Below are 19,159 nucleotides of genomic sequence, written 5' to 3' on the forward strand. Positions count from 1 at the left end.
ACTCATTTTAGTCATTCACTCATGTGCCACCACTCTCCTTTATCTTTCTGTTTCCACATCCATCTGTACCCTCTGTTTTTGTCATTCCTTCCAACTCTTTCAGTGCATCTCATGTCAATTCTGATGCTTGTTAGCTGAGCTATAGTGTTTGGATGCACAGTGGTAGAATAACTTTCTCCATAATTGCCACTAATATATATTATGTTATTGTGTGTGTGTGGGTGTGTGTGTGTGTGTGTGTTTGTGCGTACGTGTGTGTCTGCTTGCACATGTGTGTGTGATTATGGTTTGTATGCATGTTTTGTGTGTGTGTGTGTGTGTGTGTAGGGTGAAGGGGACATCTCTGCGCTGAAGGTGGGCCGTGTGCCTATGGTGGCCGGGGGATCTCAGGTCTTTGTGCCGCTTGGTGTGGAGGATCAGAGTGCTCAGCTCATGCAGCCTGTCCTCATTCTGGAACCATCCGGTCTGGTGCACACGCCTTTGGTGGCCGGTAAGAACTCATGCGCACTTCACTTCATCTGTAAGAGTAAGGAGAGCAAAAAACATTTTTTAAACTTGATTATGTTTGAAACAGTATGTAGTGCCACCTAGTGGCAATACTTGATAGTGCAGCATGATGATGTTCCCCACATCAAAATCGCAACTTCAGCACTAATAAAATGAACTGCAAGCTTGTTTTTTCTGTTTTAATAATGAATGTAATAATTTCTATATTATGTCTCTTAATAAGTTACCCGAAGCGCTATGTCTAAACCCTTCCACAATGTTAGTTCCAGGTTTGGGTCCAGTGCCACTGCAGTTTGCTCCACCCCCTGGGCCTCATAAGCCACTGAGCCGCACCCGCTCCGAGCCCCTCCCACAGAGTCCTCGCACTCTGCACACACACCTACTGCAACAGCATCATAACACACAGCTTCTGGAGAGACTCAAACAACAGACACACCTGGGCAAGGTGAGACACACACAACACACAGCAACTCATATTAGTCATGCACACATAATGAAAAGATTTATAAAGACCAGTTTTTACTGTCTTTAGCAGTGTAGAGCTTATTTGCCTGTGTGTGGGTGTGTGTGTTTGCAGTTAATGTCTAAGTCAAGTGAGAAACCACGTCTCAAGCAAATTCCATCTGAGGATATGGACTCTGAAGAGGTGGGGCCATCTATCGGAGATGTCCATCAAAACAGAGCAAGGGCGGAGTCATTACGAGAGGCGGAGTCACTGAGAGAAGCCGAGAGTCAAAGCGAGCAGATCAACCTCCAGCACACACTCATCCTCAACCAGGTAAACCCTCTCCACACACACAGTTAGCATGCAACCAATGCATACTTCATCAAATCCACAAAACATGTTAAATAATATCCATAACACCTATCATATATTCAGTTTCAAAATTATTTTGTGTCATTTGTGAACCTATGACATTCACCTTTGTAACAAGCCAACAAACACACTGTAATCTGTGCATTCTTAATAGGCTAGTATTTTCTGATTTTGATCTTGTTCTTTATTTTTGTTTCTATTTTACTTTTTTGCAGCCAGTAAACAGGAGAGTGTACTATTGTTTGAATACTTTTCTCAGCCAGCAGAGGACAGCATACGATTAAGTTAAATAAGCTCACATAGTGGGGGCCAGTAGACAGCATTAAACTTGAAGTGTTCTATAAATAGCCTGAATATTGTGTGGTTGATTAATGACACAGCTTTGTAGACTACACACTTTATGAATTTCATCTGAGTTTCCTGAACTAAAAGCGGATGTATTGTTTTGGATTGTTCTCTGTACAGTCACGCTTGTGGGAGACGCAGAAACAGCTGCAACAACTGCGCAGACAGACTGCCCACATGGAGACACTTGCAGTACCCATGATGCTTGGTGGCGTACACCGCCCGCTTTCCCGCACACAGTCCTCTCCTGCCTCCACGTCACTCACGTTACCTGACAAAACTCTGCCTATTGCCACAGCAACAGAGACCCCCCTCACCCAGCCACGCTTCACCACCGGTAAGAGAGCGGGATATTCCCAGCCTTTCAATGCACTCCAGTCCAATCACAAGCCTTATCAGCAATCACTCTAACCAATCACCAGCCTCCAAGACAATCAGCAATCACTCTAACCAATCACCAGCCTCCAAGACAATCAGCAATCGCTCTAACCAATCACCAGCCTCCAAGACATTCACTTAAAACTATTCAACACTCGCATGAGACTGAATTAATCACTAAGCTGGTGTGTGTGTGTGTGTGTGTGTGTGTTGTGTACAGGCCTCGTGTATGACTCTCAGATGCTGAAACATCAGTGTACATGTGGAGACAACAGCAGCCACCCGGAACATGCTGGAAGAATCCAGAGCATTTGGTCTCGTCTACAGGAGAGAGGCCTCAGAGGCCAGTGCGAGGTATTGCCATTCTACGTGCCGCATTGAGACGATCAGTATGAGATACTGTTCCTGTAGCGACGAGACTACAAAGCATACGCTCAGTGCACTGCTCAATGCACCATTAATATTGAACTGTATGATTTTACATGCTGGAGTATACATTGTGTTTGTTAATGTAAAGTGGAGTCTGTAAGATTATATCAAAGTGGAATGTAAATATGTACTCTCTCTCTCTCTCTCTCTCTCTCTCTCTGTCTGTCTCCCTCTCCCTGTCTGTCTTTCTGTGTAGAGTATCCGGGGCAGGAAGGCCACTCTAGAGGAGCTACAGTCGGTACACACTGAGCGCCATGTGCTGCTCTATGGCACAAATCCTCTCAACCGCCTCAAACTGGACAACCGTAAACTGGCCGGTGAGAGGAGAACTCCTCCCTATACATATGTTCTGCTTCTATGTTACTCACAGAATCCATATGACCCACCTAACCTGGCCTACAGTGCTAATGCTTATGATACTAGGTCATCAGGCCTCATGTTAGTTTTCAATAATTAAATGAGCTTATTGTCACACACATTAAATCAGAATTAAAATCACTAATTTTAAAAATCACTGCATAAAAAATATCTTATATCCAAAAAACAGATATTTGGTGCTAAAGGGTGTTTTTCTTCTATCTCTGTCCTTCAAACAGGCATTCTCTCACAAAGGATGTTTGTGATGCTGCCGTGTGGTGGAGTTGGGGTAAGACACGCACACATGCATGTACACACGCACGCACACAGTTACCAACACCAATATTAGTGTTTTATGCTTGTGTCAACTAGAGGGATCAACAGATCCCTAAGGTAATGAAGGAGTAAAAACACACATGCTCTCACATGGAGGTACACACATGACACACGCATGTGCGTCCATGCATACACACACAGAAGAGGTGACACACGTTAGCATACATATTCACACAATTACAATGACACGTGCGCTGACAGATATGCTCATACACATGCGCGTGCAAACACACACACACACACACACACACACACACACACACACAACACAAACACACAATGCAGGAGAGGAGCTTTTAGAATTGCTCTCTGCCAATTGGCTCCAGTCCTTTTCCATGCTGTGTGATTTAAACAATATGCGCCACGCAGGATAAAAGAGATTCCTCCCGCCTCGCTGGTCGAGCTGCCAAACCGCCAGAAATGCAAGTTCCGAAAAACAAAAAAAGAGCGAGGCAGAGGGGAGAGAACAGAAAGGAAGAGGGGAATGGGGCAACAAACAACAGAGTCAGAAAAGAATGCATAACCTCATCCCTTTCTCTTTCTCTGTCTCTCAAGCCACCCCACTTGCATGAATATGGGTTTTATGCTGATGGTCATTAACATTTGACATCTGCATAAATTATCATAAAATATTGCCCTCTCATATAGCATATTAACTGGAGAGACTTCACTTTCATCTCATGACCATGTCATGGTAGTAGCCAACAAACAAATACTTAACACTGGAACTGCAGAATGTAATGTAATGTATACTTAAAGCGTGAAATCGGCCATGCCTCATTGTGTGGGAAAACAAGTTGGCATTCCCATTCAGTAGAGCTTAATCTATCTGGGCTCTTGGGTCGTACTCCCACTCAAGGCCCTGTGCGGAGTGCTATTGGCTCTGTTCTCTCAGTACCTCTCACTGATTGGCAGGCTCTTTATGTCGATGTATAACTATATCCTATCCACTGTATCACATCCTAGATCTACTTCCCAACTCCTGCCCCTCATGGCAAACATGGCTTTAAGACAAATTTAAGACCTTTGAAGCAATTAAATTCAATCTCTGCTCAGTCTAGGGGACATATTTGACGTCACATATCAGTTAATGCCTTACATCAGTGGACCTAGGTTAAGATACCGAGGGCTCTGTAATCAGTAGACAAGTTAAGATAAGACAGCTGGGCTAGTGCAAAAACGCAGAGGCTGAGAACTAACCTATATTTTTTGAGCATCATCATCACATCTCAGCAATACATGTGAAAATCTCATAAACCCTTATATAGCCATATATCTGAATTGTTCTGCATGTTAGGGGTTAAACATGTCCTGAGGCAGTTGAATTGACCATGACAACCAGATGAAAACTCCATGACTGTTAAAGTCTTTATTAAAGAACTGAAACACGGCCTGTGATATAGAGTGAGGGAGTCAGTCCCAGATGACTACTGATGCCTTTAGGTGGGGCTGCTCTGAAATCCACAACTCTGCTAAGCACATCCTTGCCTCATTACTCAGTGAAACTGGAGCAGTTTGCTGGAACTGTCAGTCAAAAATGCAAACAGTTCTGGCATGTTATGACACTGCCCTTGTCATGAACTAGCAATGGCAACATTTTGAGATTTATGAAAATCCATTTCTGCTGTCATCGTGATAAATGTTGTGGTATGCAGTTGTACTCATCAGTCAGCCAAGAGGCTCAGCTCCGTTATCGTTCATCATTTTATTATGTACGCTCCATCACAAACTGACTTCACTAATTTGTCAGCTGAATTGAACATCAGATTCAACTGTGTACTGTGTGGGTTTCTTAAATAGATAGATAGATAGATAGATAGATAGATAGATAGATAGATAGATAGATAGATAGATAGATAGATAGATAGATAGATAGATAGATAGATAGACAGACAGATAGATAGATAGATTACAGGCTTATTTACACGCATAAACCCATAGTATTATTATTAACTCTCTCTATTTTGTGTGTGCGTGTGTATGTGTGTGTCTCTCTCTCTTTTCTCAGGTGGATAATGACACCATCTGGAATGAGATGCATACCTCCACAGCGTCTCGCATGGCTGCAGGCAGTGTGACTGAGCTGGCCTTCAGAGTGGCCAAGAGAGAGCTAAAGGTTAGCGTGTGTCCACTGCCACACAACAACAATACAAGAGTGAAATAATGATCACGTCAGAGATGGGAGTCGGTGTGGAAGAATGTTGGTTACAGTTTGATGTGTGTAAATATAGTCATCGTTAGGCCTGTTGTTTGGTCTGTGGCACTGCTCTATTTCTGTTGTGTTACTGTGTTAACACTGGCTTTGTGTTACAGCAATGCGTTAAGGGTAGATGTTGCTGGAATGTGTTAAAATTAGGTTTGTGTCACTGTAACGTGTGTGCATTAGGTTTGTCTTACTGTAATGTATTAGTGGTAGATTAATGTTACTGTAATGTGTTAGTGGTAGATTAATGCCACTGTAATGTGTTAGTGTTAGGTTTGTGTTGATATGGTGTGTTAGCATTGCGTCTATGTGGCTGTAATGTATTCGGATTAGGTTTGTGTTGCTGTAATGTGTGCACATTATTTTTTGTGTTACTGTAATGTGTTAGCAGTAGATTAATGTTACTGTAGGTTTGTGTTGATATGGTGTCTTCGTGTTATGTCTGTGTTACTGTAATGTATTTGGATTAGGTTTGTGTTACTGTAATATGTTAGCATTAGCTTTGTGTTGCTGTTGTGTGATAGTGTTAGATTTCTGTCGCTGTAAGGGAGTGACATGATATGTCAGATACTGACATCAGTAATAATGAGTTTAACTGGCTCTGGATAAGAGCGTGAGCTACATGAGCTAAATTGTAATATGTTTGTGTTAGTCAAATCTCTTTGTGGTTTGAGTTAATATAGTGTGCTAGGTTTACACTGATGCGATGTGTTAATGCAGTGTTGTGTGTTTGTGCTCCAGAATGGCTTTGCTGTTGTAAGACCACCGGGACACCATGCGGATCCAGCCAACCCAATGTGAGTTAGTTCCCACTGTCTGTCTCTGTCCCGCCGTGATTTGACTGTGCATTTGACTGTGTCCATAGTAACTGTTCAGTTAAAGTTCACACGCTGCACACTTACTAATGCATATTGTGTTACAGTTGTGTTGATTTTGTTAATGCTTGCAAAATTGGTTAGTCCACTGTGTGTGTGTGTGTGTGTGTGTGTGTGTGTGTGTGTGTGTGTGTGTTGTGTGTGTGTGCGTGCGCGCGCGTGTGTGTGTGTGTGTGAGCGAGAGAAAGAGATCATGTGGCAACCGCAGTGAGAGGTGATGTAAGCTTGCGTGAGTGTGTGTGTGTGTTGTCCATGCGTGCGTGCGTGTGTGTGTGTGTGTGTTTTGTTGCGTTGTCAGCATGTGTGTCTGTGAGCTGATATTTATGTGTTGATGATGATTGTGTGGAGGGAATGAGACAACAGAGCCTGATTTACGTCTGTTCTCCAGTTAACACACTGCTGAGTCCACTGCTTTCTCAATCCCACACACTTTATTCCTTCTCCCTTACCCCACCACTCTCTGTAAACCCTCACACCTGTCTCACAGGATTTTATTTAACAATGGCATAATGGAATAAATCCTGATACACAATGTAATCTCAAATATGTTTCTCTCTCTCTCTCTCTCTCTCTCTCTCTCTCTCTCTCTCTCTCATTCTTATCTGTCTCAGGGGCTTTTGCTTTTTCAACTCAGTGGCTATTGCTGCTAAGCAACTCCAGCAGAAATTAAACCTCAGTAAAATCCTCATTGTCGACTGGGTAAGAATCACTGAGGTTATTGTACCATCAAACTGGTTAGACTGGCCTGTCATTTTCATTCGTATTATATCACTAGTTCTTTGGTCCTTTGATTAGTATGGGGATGACTATTAGTCCAGCTTAGCTCTGGCATATGAAATGAGAACGTATCAGAGGTTATTGCAATTAAGCAGTCATTGCTACATGGACAAATGAGTGGTTTTATTTTCATAATGTAAGGTCATTTGTTCTAAACAGTCACAAATGTTCAAATGACAGTCCTTTTCACTCTTTCAGGATGTTCACCATGGCAACGGCACACAGGAAATCTTCTACAGTGATCCCAGTGTGCTCTACATATCACTTCATCGCTACGACAACGGAAATTTTTTCCCTGGCAGCGGGGGACCAGAAGAGGTCAGTTGCCTCAGGAGACCTTTAGTTATCATGACAAGATGTCACCTTCCTGTCTGTAGGACTTTAACTGTCATCTTCACCAGAACTGGGTTTGAGTTTCAACCATATCAACAGTGTTTTCTTCAGACTGTAGTCATAACAGTATTTCACATTAGGAGAGTTATTAAAGTGGTACAGTAAAATGTTAGTACCCTTTTTAAGGACCTGTGTCATCATGCCATGATGGTGGGGTTTAGTTGTAAGGTAGGCTGCCTACTAACCCTAGGGTTGTAGTTTCAAATCCTAAACTTAGCCGCTCTCTGTCAGCATGCCCTCGAACAAGGCCAAACACCCCCCTGTGTTTCTCCAGAGACATGCGACTTTGACAGAAAAAAAAAAATGTCTTTCTGTTTTCATTAATCATAATGACTTGGTAGTTTGGGCAATCACAGTTTTGCAATACCCACATAAATTGAAGAAAATGTGCTTGATCTGAGTGTGAGCTGATATTTCATCGAATGTGCCGAAATCCAGTCTGGATAAATCATTCCAATAACATGAGCTGGAAAGGTGAGCCTGGTTAGAGGCCATGCTGTGGACCTTGCTGTTGTTTCTGTCATAACTCCGGTAACTCTGCGTTAGGTTGGCGCTGGAGCAGGAGAAGGATTCAATGTGAATGTGGCCTGGACCAGTGACCTAGATCCACCAATGGGTGATGCTGAGTACCTCGCTGCTTTCAGGTAATACCTTAAACACACATGCACATATTCAGGCTTTCACACACATTTTTTTCTGTTTATCTCCAATTCTTTTATTTTTTTTTTGCAGTTTATTTGTAAGTTCTGTACACTACTAGCATTGGTTGGCATGACTGTGTTTGTACCATTTAGTTCTGTCTACATATGCTTTTTCTCTGGTTGTAAAGTTCCAGAGAAAGAGTGAGTTTTGTACATGAGTATTGATCCTGTCTCTCGGGCTTTGAGTTTTGGATATCCTGATTGTTTTGAACTCAGCTGGATGCCCATGCCTCATGGCAGCCCACGCGTTCAGGGCTGCCCCAGAACGTTTGCGGGGCACCAAATGATTTCCAGGCTGCTCATTGTATTAAGCTGAATTTTATCTTTGCCACTTCCACATGGTGTTTAATCGCCACCGGTGGGTGGTTTTAATAAAGTTTTTGTATTTTGATGGGAGTCTGGTGAGGGCTTTTTGGCCACGGTCCAGGAAAGCTAAGCTAACCGCACAGACCTTACGTCTTACTGGGTGGGCCACAAAAATGTCTCCAAGAAAGGTTTCAAAGGTTTCATTCTGTCTCCCTGTCTATTCCTTCTCTGTCTGTTCCTTAAACTCTTTTTCTTTCTTTCTTTCTTTCTTTCTTTCTTTCTTTCTTTCTTTCTTTCTTTCTTTCTTTCTTTCTTCTTTCTTTCATTGATCTTTAATGAATGTTCTCTCCTTTCTCTTTCTCTCTCCCTCTCTTTTTCTCCCTCCGCCCGTACTGGATTTGTTCGTCTCCACACAGGGGAGCGTGGGTCGTTTTATTGGTCTGGAGGGGAGGCGGGGTTGGTTACCACGGTGAGGGGAGGTGGGGGCAGTGGGGGGTGGAGGATTGTGGGTAATTAAAGTGAATGGCTCCCAGATGGTGTGCTGTCAGTGACGTGAGGAGAGCGACAAGCTCCAAATGGGAACCAGACGCTACAGCGGTCACTTTGAACTCAACCATGATGCGCCGGAGAGACGAAATCACTGGCAGGAGTCTTAGGCTGTGGAACGCAGGATGAGAGAGCATAGGAGAGAACAGGAAAGGAGAGGAGAGAATAGAGAGAAAAGTAGGATAGGAACAGCAACTAACCATCCGGACTGAACACCTAACCCACTGAAGCTCTCCTATGGTTAGTCTTTGGTCAGATGTGTTTGCCACTTTGAGATGAGGTGGATTTCTAGTATATTCTACTGTTAACCAGCAGGGCTCCCAGTTCAGCAAACTTTCATTCACACACATTGGTTCCAGGCAGGAATACAAGCGTGTAGATGATGATGTACCTTTAAACATTAGCCACATCAGTGATTCCAAGTATATCTCATCAAGTATGATGAAGGACTTGGGAAAATCTGAGATGGAACTGGGACAGTGTTAATAACATAGTCGGTATTGTACATCAAGCCTTGCCCAGTGTAATTTTTCTAAGATGTTACTGACTTAAGCCATATTGTATTATTTTATTTTTTGTGCATTTGTTGTTTGGAAGGACAAATATTTACATGCCTTTATTTAGACAGTCACATTCAAAGGCACATGCATGTGGGGACAGTTAAAACACAGTTGAAAAAACCCTGTGTTGTGAAGTCCAGATCAAAGCATCATGGGAGTGGATTTCGTCCTCCCTACTCATACAGAGAACTAGCAAGTGTGTTAAATGCTTCCATCGCTTATTTAACACTAACACAATGTTCTTTATTGTGTTTTTGGACCGTTTAGAACTGTAGTGATGCCCATAGCTCAGGAGTTTTCCCCCGACGTGGTCCTGGTGTCATCGGGCTTTGACGCAGCCGAAGGACATCCGGCTCCTCTGGGCGGTTACAAAGTCACGGCCAAATGTAAGATCCCTCACAGACACATGTGCACAACTGTATCGTCTTGCCTGAAATGAGCCTGCTTCTTTAGGGATGTTACTTGCATTGATCTAATTATGTAAAGTTATTTAACGTTGAATTTGTAAATGTAATGTATTTTACAGAAATTAATATATGTAAAATAGTTTTGGTTTTTTTTTTTCAAAAATGTGTGTTGTAAAATAAATGAACATTTGCAGCAACCAATTCCTTCATTAAATATTAATCAGTGATTAAGTAACGTTTGGGTTAGCGCCGTGCGATTTTATAGTAAACATAATTGAGGCCATTAGTACTTGATAAATGGACTTTAGAATAAAACATTACCTTTTTCAGTCAGTCTTAATATTTGTTAGCCTTCACCCATAACACTCTCTCTCTCTCTCTCTCTCTCTCCCCTCTGTCTCTCTCCTTCTCTCTTTCTCTCTGTCAGGTTTTGGTTTCCTGACCCGGCAGTTGATGACGCTAGCAGGTGGGCGTGTAGTGATGGCTTTAGAGGGGGGTCATGACCTCACGGCCATTTGTGATGCGTCAGAGTCATGTGTCAGTGCTCTGCTCGGAGTGGAGGTAAACTGTACTCCCACACCCGCACCCACTTACACAAATCTGTCACAGTGTTTACTTCACAAACATATAAAAATCCACATAATACAGCAGGTAATAACACTTTAGATTGAAAATTTGTTGTGTGAACATTTTTGAAGGCTGAAATGTTAAATCATTTGGACTTCTGAGAACTTGGATGTAAATTTGTCCTCTTACCATTGGTCATTGGGTTATTTAGGTGATTACAAATCTCTGTCTCTCTCTCTCCCGCTCTCTCTCTCTCTCTCTCTCTCTCTCTCTCTCTCTCTCTCTCTCTCTCTCTCAGGAGCCTCTGTCCGAGGAGGTTCTGCTACAACAACCAAATGCTGGCGGAGTGCTCTCACTGCAGAAAGTCCTCCAAATACAAAGTTAGTCTGCTTTCTCTCTCTCTCTCTCTCTCTCTCTCTCTCTCTCTCTCTCTCTCTCTCTCTCTTTTCTTTCTTCATTACCTCTCGCTCTGCCTGTCTTCAATTACTCTGTAATGCACAGGCTTCCTGGTAGCACACATTTGTTTAATTCCACATAATTAATTATAATCATGATCTTCATTATGTTTCACCATATGGTTTGCCTCCATGTAAATATTCCAATAAAAACAAGTGAAAGGGATTTACTGTGTGGCCGCTGTGAAAGGCTTACCCTGTCTCTCTCCCTCTTTCTCTTACTCTCCGTCTCTCTATCCCCCGCTCTCTCTCTCTCTCTCTTTGGCTCTGTCTCTAGGTCAGTACTGGTCGTGTCTCAAACCACTGATGGGGACTGTGGGTTTGTCGTTTCTGGGTGCTCAGAGACGGGATTGTGAGGAAACGGATACAGTGAATGCTCTTGCCTCTCTCTCTGTGGGAGTCCTGACTAGCAAGAGGTACTCAGTCTCATCTCCATCCAGCTACAGGTTTAAAACCCTGATACGGTGGACTGATCTAGAGTCAGGCAGTTACCCCGACCCCTGCCACAGGGCTGATGGAAAACAGCATCTTATGCCCTTTTGTGATCTTGTTTAAAGAAATTCACTCTCAGTAGATTCTCACAAAAGAATAAAAAAATGTCTGCCCCTAAAGTAGATTTCTCTTCTATGTGCGCTTTTAATCTTATTATACTGTATTTATTAAGAGTAATGGTTCTCCTTACATTATGGACACATGTTTTTCATTAATAGGACAATATCAGGGAAAGATACAATGCTACAGTGTCCAGAATACAGAGATTTACTGTTTCATCTTGTAACAAGTTTTATGAAGAAACAGTTTATTGCGTTATACAGTTTGACTATAAATAAATTTTCTCTCCTCTTCAGTCCACCAGATGAGCCCATGGAGCACGACCAGGATTCCATGTAGGTTTCACCTTTGACCTCTGAGAAATGACCTCCAAGTACCCTTTAGAACTTCTCGACACCAAAAGACCGCAGAAGAAGAGTTGTGTTTCTCAGTCTTAAAGACCAGTAGTGCCTGTGAGGATGGCTCTGCTCCTTTATCCTTAACTCCACCCCTGGTAACCGAAGGTGCTCCTGAATTTTCTCGCAGACTCCGCCTCATCTTGACAGAGAACTCACCCTCTTTGCATCACCTCTGCCAAGGCATGGCATTTGAGCATGGCTCAGAACAGAGTGGTTAAGCTCGGGTCCCCGCCCACCCGTTCCGTGATCATAGGCTTGCGGTCCTGCCCATTATTACATGGACTGACCAAACAAACTCTTATGGATTGACATGAGAAACCTGAGCAGTGTGTTTTAACTCTTCGATGAAAAGAATACAATATGAAGTTTTCAAACCAAGGCATTCTAAGCAATACTCACTGTTTTAAGCCTTACGATTCTCGTGTGTCTTGGAGATGAGAAAGGGCAAATTTTGAGAGGAAAGAAATTAAAGAGTATAAAAATGACAAAAACAAGCGGCCTTTGAACACGGACCTTTTAATACGGCATCCCATTTTCGCTGCCTCTTGTGAAAAGGACCATTGAAGAACTGCGAGAGTTTTTCTGGGATTCTTGCACCTGGCAACTACAAAGTGGGTCCACTCTTAATGATGTCATTAATATTCATTCATTCTAACCACTAAAGAAGAGAGAAAAAAAAGAAGGAAGAGAGAAGTCTGTGGTTTTATTGTAAAATTTTTTTTTTTTTTTTTTTGCACTGTGCATTCCGTAATGTGAACGATGAAAATTTTCCAGACCTCGGGGAAAGGAAAGATCTGGGTTATATAATTAACTTAAGATCCTTTTAAAATGAAGCAAAAAAAAAAAAAAAGTGTTTGCTCTCCTAGTTCAGTCTTGTTTGCTGTCAGAGTGCAGGCTGAGGACGTGAGGAGATGTCATGACTAGATCTGAGCTACTTTTGTAAGCTCACTGATAAGCCTCATGTGTCTCTAGACCAGAAGGATAAACCTGCTCTCAGCAAGTTTACTGCACACACACGCACACACATACACACACATGCACACGCACACACGCACACAGACCCACGGACACACACACTCTTTTTTGCAACCAAACGTCTCTATTTCCAATGACCACTGTAAATTCCTTATCACTGACAAGGGGAGTAATTGTATTCTCCTCATACTGAGGTTAAACCAATCAGAGACCAGCGCTGACTCTGAAGAGCTAACCTGTTCAGCTTAGAGCTGCTCGGTCAAAGAAACTACTTCATTCCTCTTATTGTACAGTAAAAGTCATTTGTGATTTTTTTTTTCTCTGTAATCAAAGGTCTAATGCACTTAACATTAACATATAAAAAACAAATGACCCAAAGAAAATCTGCTGACATGCAGGAGTAGGGGGGTTAAAAGTATGTGATGACTGCTCATCCACAATTAATAAGAAACGTGTCATACACTGTATGTACACCAACAATTTGTGCTTTTCTGCCTTTTTCTGAAGTATGAAAAATTGTCTTAAATAATCCTTCTTCTTTACATCTGAGATGTCTTATTTGTTGTTGGAAACATGCGGTTAGTAATGAGAGTCTTAATCTGTGGACAGTCCTTTCTGTCAGATTGTGTACATTGGATAGTTCCATTTCCATGCTAAGTGCGTTTGAAGGTACTTAGCATTTATACTTCTTTAGTCTGAAGTTTTTTCTTGTCTACTTTACAGGAGGCACATCGTGTTTGGACGTCGTCATGTTTATTTTTGTAATGAAGTCATTCATAGCAGTTGTGTGGATGTAGCTAATAGTGAACTCAAATATTTTTTTAATTGAGTGGAGCAAAGATTCATTTCTATGCAGTCATTCTTTAATGGAAATGAATATCGTACCAATTGGCACCATTTTCTGAAAAGCCTTAATCGGCGCGATTGAAATATGTACGAAAATTTCCCCAGACTTTGGAATCTAAGTGATCTAAGTTTTTCTGGAACAGTGTCTTTAATGGAAGAGCGTCTCTGAAAATCAGTGTGTTTAATGAGGTGGAATGAGGGTGTGGACTATTGTTCAGTTTGCCACCATTACGTCAACCAAGCAGCCACACTGTGACCAAACCCCCTTCTCATTGATATTAATATGAATTATAATAGACTCTCACCTGAATTAGTCATCAGTAACCTTACATTAAAAATGCTAGGCTCTACACAGTTCAAATATATTTTGTTGTCACAATTCAGAAATATTTCTCTACAACCTAGCTGTCAAACACCATTGGTGCAGCAGGTTAAAATGAAGGGTGCTAGTTTGGTTTTCATATGGAGAGGTTAGGTGTCATCTCCGTACGTCAAGTCTGAGGGTATGAAAAGGCTTGCATAGTTAATGAAATGCTCCGTTGTTCACTATGGCTAATTCAGTGACCAAAACACACCGTATGATTTGACTCATAAACCCTATACCTCCATATATAGTTTATAACCAAATATATGACAGAGGGGCTCCTCCAATAAGCCACTTTACATCCACTACAGCAACCAATCAGTATACTGTAAATTACAGTCAATGCAAAAAAGTTCTTGACATTTTGTAGCACAGTAGTGCAAAAATATTGTGCTAAAGAATGTTCTAGCAGTTTTCACAACCAAGCCCTGATTTGTCTGTTGTGCCTTTACTTTTTTCCCATGATGCCTTGTACCAAACCACTGTGGATAGTTCTATGAGTGTATGGTTCCATGTATATAGTAGTGAAGCAGCATGTATTGTCAGTATCAATGTTCTGTATGTTGTGTGTTTTATGGGTGGGGTAGCTATGAGGACTCTGGGCAGTGTTTGCCCATTAGAACCCCAGTGGGAATTATGCTTTGAAACAGTTCCGACCAAGACGTGTTTAACTCCCATCAAGTCATTCCTATAATCACTCTTAAGCACCAGCAACCAGGACAGTGTGTCTTTGTAATCACATCAACCTAAAGTGTGCACTCACATGACGCCGTCATGGAAGTAATCCAGGTTACTCAATACTGTGCTAGGCAAACTGCCCAATTTATAAAAACTTTTTTCTTTTTTTTTTCAATTAGTGCACTGGTGTGATATTCATACAAATTTGGTCTGAGATAATTGCACAGCACATACATTCCTGACCAGCAGAGAACCAAATCTCTTACATGCAGTCGTTTCTGGTATGTTCTCTCTAACATTGTGAGTTTGTATCGTGTCCTTGTACGACCGTTCATACACCTGTGCTATTACATTTTGTTGCTGAAGTAAAATGAGAATGTATTTGATTCTCTGAGCATTACCACTCTGACAAAGCCTTCAAATCCCAGTGGCCAATGAGACACAAGTGTCCTCATTTCCTCTGCATTTAATTAACCGCCAATCACCTCTGGATGCTGTAAATAGTGATCTGAGACCAAAAGATTTCACTTATGTGCCTTGCATTATGTCACCTTTAATTCTTGCTAACTGGATCTCATTAACTGAAAGAACAGATAAAGAATTTCTAAGTCTTTATGTACGCATTGTTACATTTCCCCCCCCCTCATATCCTGCCTTTTTTCCTCTGTATGTATAGAAAAGAATGTCTATTTTGTACTGTTTCTGTCTTCTTAATTAAAATGGAAAGCAGTTTGTTTGCTTGAAATCTTTCATGTTCTGTCTCATGCATCGTTAGATTTCAATTGTTAGGTAATGAAACCGGAGAGATGAAAAGATGTAAAAGATGACTCATTTTTCACTAAAACATGAAGTCAGTGTAAAACTGATTTTAATGAAGATGAATGCATAAGTGCTAAGCTGGTTAGATAACAGGACACAGAGAGGTAAGTGCCTGAATAGACTTTTTATACTGACTGGAGCACAAAGGAACTTGTCAGAGGTTATTCTAGCCTGTGTATACATGCATGTTGCACGCATGACTCTGCTCTGGCCTGGCGTGCTCTTTCAGGCCACAACGATTGTCTGAGGTCAGACGTCATTTTAATTTTGGCCTTCAGTTTAATTGAGGAGATTACAGGCATAAAACATATGTTTCTGCAGTGGAGATTTAAATTGTTTGATGTGATAGAACAGCTGACAAAGAAACACAAATATGAGGACTTTGCTCACATCGTAAAAAAAAGAAAGAAATTAAAATGTCTGAGGAATAGTTGACAATTCATGACATGTAGAAAAATTCTGGGAAAAGTTCTGAGCTCAGTCTTGAAAGTGTAACGTGTAGAATATGAACATTTACCACTGGGATTTGTCACCTCTGTAAATTGTGTGTGTGTGTGTGTATGTGTGTGTGAGTGAGTGAGAGAGAGAGAGAGAGAGAGAGAGAAAAATGTTACAATATTTTTGTGGCTGTTATAGTTCTGACAGCTTCCAGTTACGAAAGTTATGTTTATGTCATTACTTGGAAAAGAAAAAAAAACAGGGCTCCTTGTTTCTTAATATCAATGTACTGCATATATTCATTTTACTGAGAAACAAACATGGTATAACAGTTTTTCTCTCCATTTCTTTGTCATAGTTTAATGTGCCTTTTGCTAGTCTGTGTTATTTGATTGGATTCATTCATTAATGATCAGAGTTGATAATTTGTACACTTCACAATAATTGGACCTAATTGATGATCAGAGACACAACTTTACACAGAGGTTATTATTCAAACAAATTTATGCATCCAGCAAACTCAGACTTTACACAGAAATCTGACTCTTTTGAATTACTAACACTTTAACTTAAATGTGGTCTAAAGAACAAGTGTACTAGTTTCTGTAACCTCTTCTGAAAAAAAAAGAAAAGAAAAAAGAAACAGAAACGTGTTTCCGAAATCCACATAAGTAGTGGGAGCGGCGGAGCTGCAGTTCTGGGCATGTTTGTGGCAACGCATGTTTACTTATTCTGCTCCAACCAGACACCAATAAATATATAGAAGGCTCTAACCGAAAACAGGAAGAAAAAAATGCTTTGTGCGTTACTGAATGAGTCTGGCTGTGGAGACACTGCGCCTTAAAGTAATTTAGGAGGTCTGATCTAAGCCGTCACTTAGAGCTGTACAGACTGACCTCTATCATTCACTTTCTAACAAAAGTGACCCTAGTTCCAAATCAAACATACAACAGGCTTGTAGTGCTCAGTGTGATGGTTGAAAAATGATTATATTTTCTTATTCGTCTCATTTAATCAATATCATGTTTTCAAGAATGTATCACTCAGCAAATATGAGTTCCAAAATTCTTAAATCATGTTACGAAAGTTTCTTAAAGTAAACAGAACCTCGCTTCATGTGGACATTTTTCATGGTTTATCTATATTATGTATGTTCCAAACCTATTTTAAAGCGTGGCAAGAATATTTCCTCAGATTAATCTGTAGGGTATAATGATTGTCAGAGAACATTTGAAAGAGTCCAAATATATTCCGTGGATCATACAACAGTACGACCCAATAACATCATAGCCTGGAAGGTTTAATTATGTGATACAGTGAAGAGGAGTCTCTACAACCTTTTATTGAACAGCAATTTATATATCACAGAATACATGGATGAACACTGAACAATACTTCATCAGCATCTCTTTCACTGGTCACCAGGTTTGGAATCTGACCTGGCTCTCAGCCTGTTGATGGGTGTTATGTATATACAGTTGCTGCAGTTGCTTTGAGCAGGTCGATAGTTTCTGTATTCTGCTACACGTCAGTCCTTTACAAGTCCTCTTCTTAAAGATGGACTTATCTTCTCGTATAAAACAATGACTTAAAGATGGACTTCTTATCTTCTTGTATAAAACAATGACTTCAGGCCCGAGATCAGTTCCAACAGATTCAAAAATGTCCAGAATGCTGGATACTGTCACTAGTCCTCAAGCTTGGGGCCCAAACAGTGGAGGGAGGATTTTTGCGATAGCGGGTAAATGAAGAAGGCCAGGGGAGAACAGGAGGGCAAAGAAACATGGAGACTGCGGGATACGATGGGATGCTGCACAGAAAGGGAGAAAGGAGGTTTACAATTGAAAGTGTAAATGCATTTAAAATAATGAATTCACGTTAAGGAGAAGGAATAGAGAAAGGAAACAGTTAAAGTTCATTCCTTCAGCACTAAACATAATTATGATATAGCTGATTTTGTGATTTACAACAAATAGGGTTTTTTTTTTTCGGTGCGAAACACTATTTTGGAAGTTTATGTAGTTGATGAAATGAATTTGTATCTGTGTGGATGTGCTTGCTCTCTCTGTTTCAACACACACACACACACACACACACACACACACACACTCACACTCACACTCATACACACATGCGTGCGTGCGCACACACATGCACACACACACAACAATAAGCGGTCAGGAAGTTTTTCTTTTTTGAAATCCAGATGGAGGTAATTAGAAGTGAAGGTCTAATTTGGCTGATTGTAGCTGTTTGTTTGCTTTAGTGATGAGTAAAGCCAAGATTAGCTCATTTAGACGGCAGGAATCTATATGTCGTCACAGCCCCAGGCTCAGGGATCCCCACAAATAAATACAAAACACACCTGTAAACACGGCAACACACTAACTACAAACACACACTCAAACTGTCCTGACACACATACTACGTTAGCCATGTAAAGCAACAGAGGGCAAAAAATGCATCTTTGCCTTCCATACCTGATTAGTTACAACACTTCCATGCTGTCTCTGAAATTAGCACAAAAGTACAAATAATACTGAATTATCTAAAGAATTAGCGAGCATAATTATAATCATCTGTACTATCCATTATAGTGAAATTATTCACAATTTTATCAGTAATGCTATATCACCGATATTTAGCGAAATGTTGCAAAACAAATATTTGTGGTTGTGCACAATTACACATTTCCCAAATTTCAGGAAACCACTGAGTTGTACATGTGAAATAACCTAAAATAGCCTGATTAAATGCCCTAATGAAAAAGCTTAATTATGTAGTCATTGTGAAATGACATATCTGTTGAATGGCAGATGTCCCTTACTGGACAAGTGGAGACTGAGGTGAGTTTATTGTGATTAACATTTGGTACCGTCTGTTAATTAAAGGGCGTCAGGATGTGTGAATCCATATTAATCTGCTCAGTCTCTCACAGTATGTCTATGTAATACAGAATTAGACATATAGTCTTAATGCAACAGCCTTTAATGTAAGCTCCGCAGCCATGCTTTAGAGGGGACTCAGATCAGCACTCTCCTACTCCCACATGAGTAAGGCCTAATCTTAAATCTTCAGATCTGATCTGAAATCAATTGTCAAACACGTAAAGGAACAGGTAACAGATGAG

At 41.0% G+C, this 19,159-nt stretch overlaps 1 protein-coding gene across 1 annotated transcript in view; it reads left to right on the forward strand.

The window, feature by feature from the left end:
- Window positions 1-12,574, forward strand: part of hdac7a (histone deacetylase 7a) — a 46,603-nt gene extending 34,029 nt beyond the window's left edge. The window contains exons 10-26 of the mRNA XM_030768458.1: window positions 328-490; window positions 771-952; window positions 1,085-1,285; window positions 1,790-2,006; window positions 2,268-2,401; window positions 2,673-2,793; window positions 3,073-3,122; window positions 5,178-5,285; window positions 6,114-6,169; window positions 6,859-6,946; window positions 7,223-7,342; window positions 7,964-8,061; window positions 9,798-9,916; window positions 10,365-10,498; window positions 10,803-10,884; window positions 11,237-11,375; window positions 11,808-12,574. Coding sequence (XP_030624318.1) covers window positions 328-490; window positions 771-952; window positions 1,085-1,285; window positions 1,790-2,006; window positions 2,268-2,401; window positions 2,673-2,793; window positions 3,073-3,122; window positions 5,178-5,285; window positions 6,114-6,169; window positions 6,859-6,946; window positions 7,223-7,342; window positions 7,964-8,061; window positions 9,798-9,916; window positions 10,365-10,498; window positions 10,803-10,884; window positions 11,237-11,375; window positions 11,808-11,850 — 2,055 coding nt within the window. The 3' untranslated portion in view covers window positions 11,851-12,574. The remainder of the gene's footprint in view (window positions 1-327; window positions 491-770; window positions 953-1,084; window positions 1,286-1,789; window positions 2,007-2,267; window positions 2,402-2,672; window positions 2,794-3,072; window positions 3,123-5,177; window positions 5,286-6,113; window positions 6,170-6,858; window positions 6,947-7,222; window positions 7,343-7,963; window positions 8,062-9,797; window positions 9,917-10,364; window positions 10,499-10,802; window positions 10,885-11,236; window positions 11,376-11,807) is intronic.
- The last annotated feature ends 6,585 nt before the right edge of the window (window positions 12,575-19,159 follow it).

The sequence above is a fragment of the Chanos chanos genome, chromosome 3 (assembly GCF_902362185.1).
Source record: "Chanos chanos chromosome 3, fChaCha1.1, whole genome shotgun sequence".
NCBI classification, from domain to species: domain Eukaryota; kingdom Metazoa; phylum Chordata; class Actinopteri; order Gonorynchiformes; family Chanidae; genus Chanos; species Chanos chanos.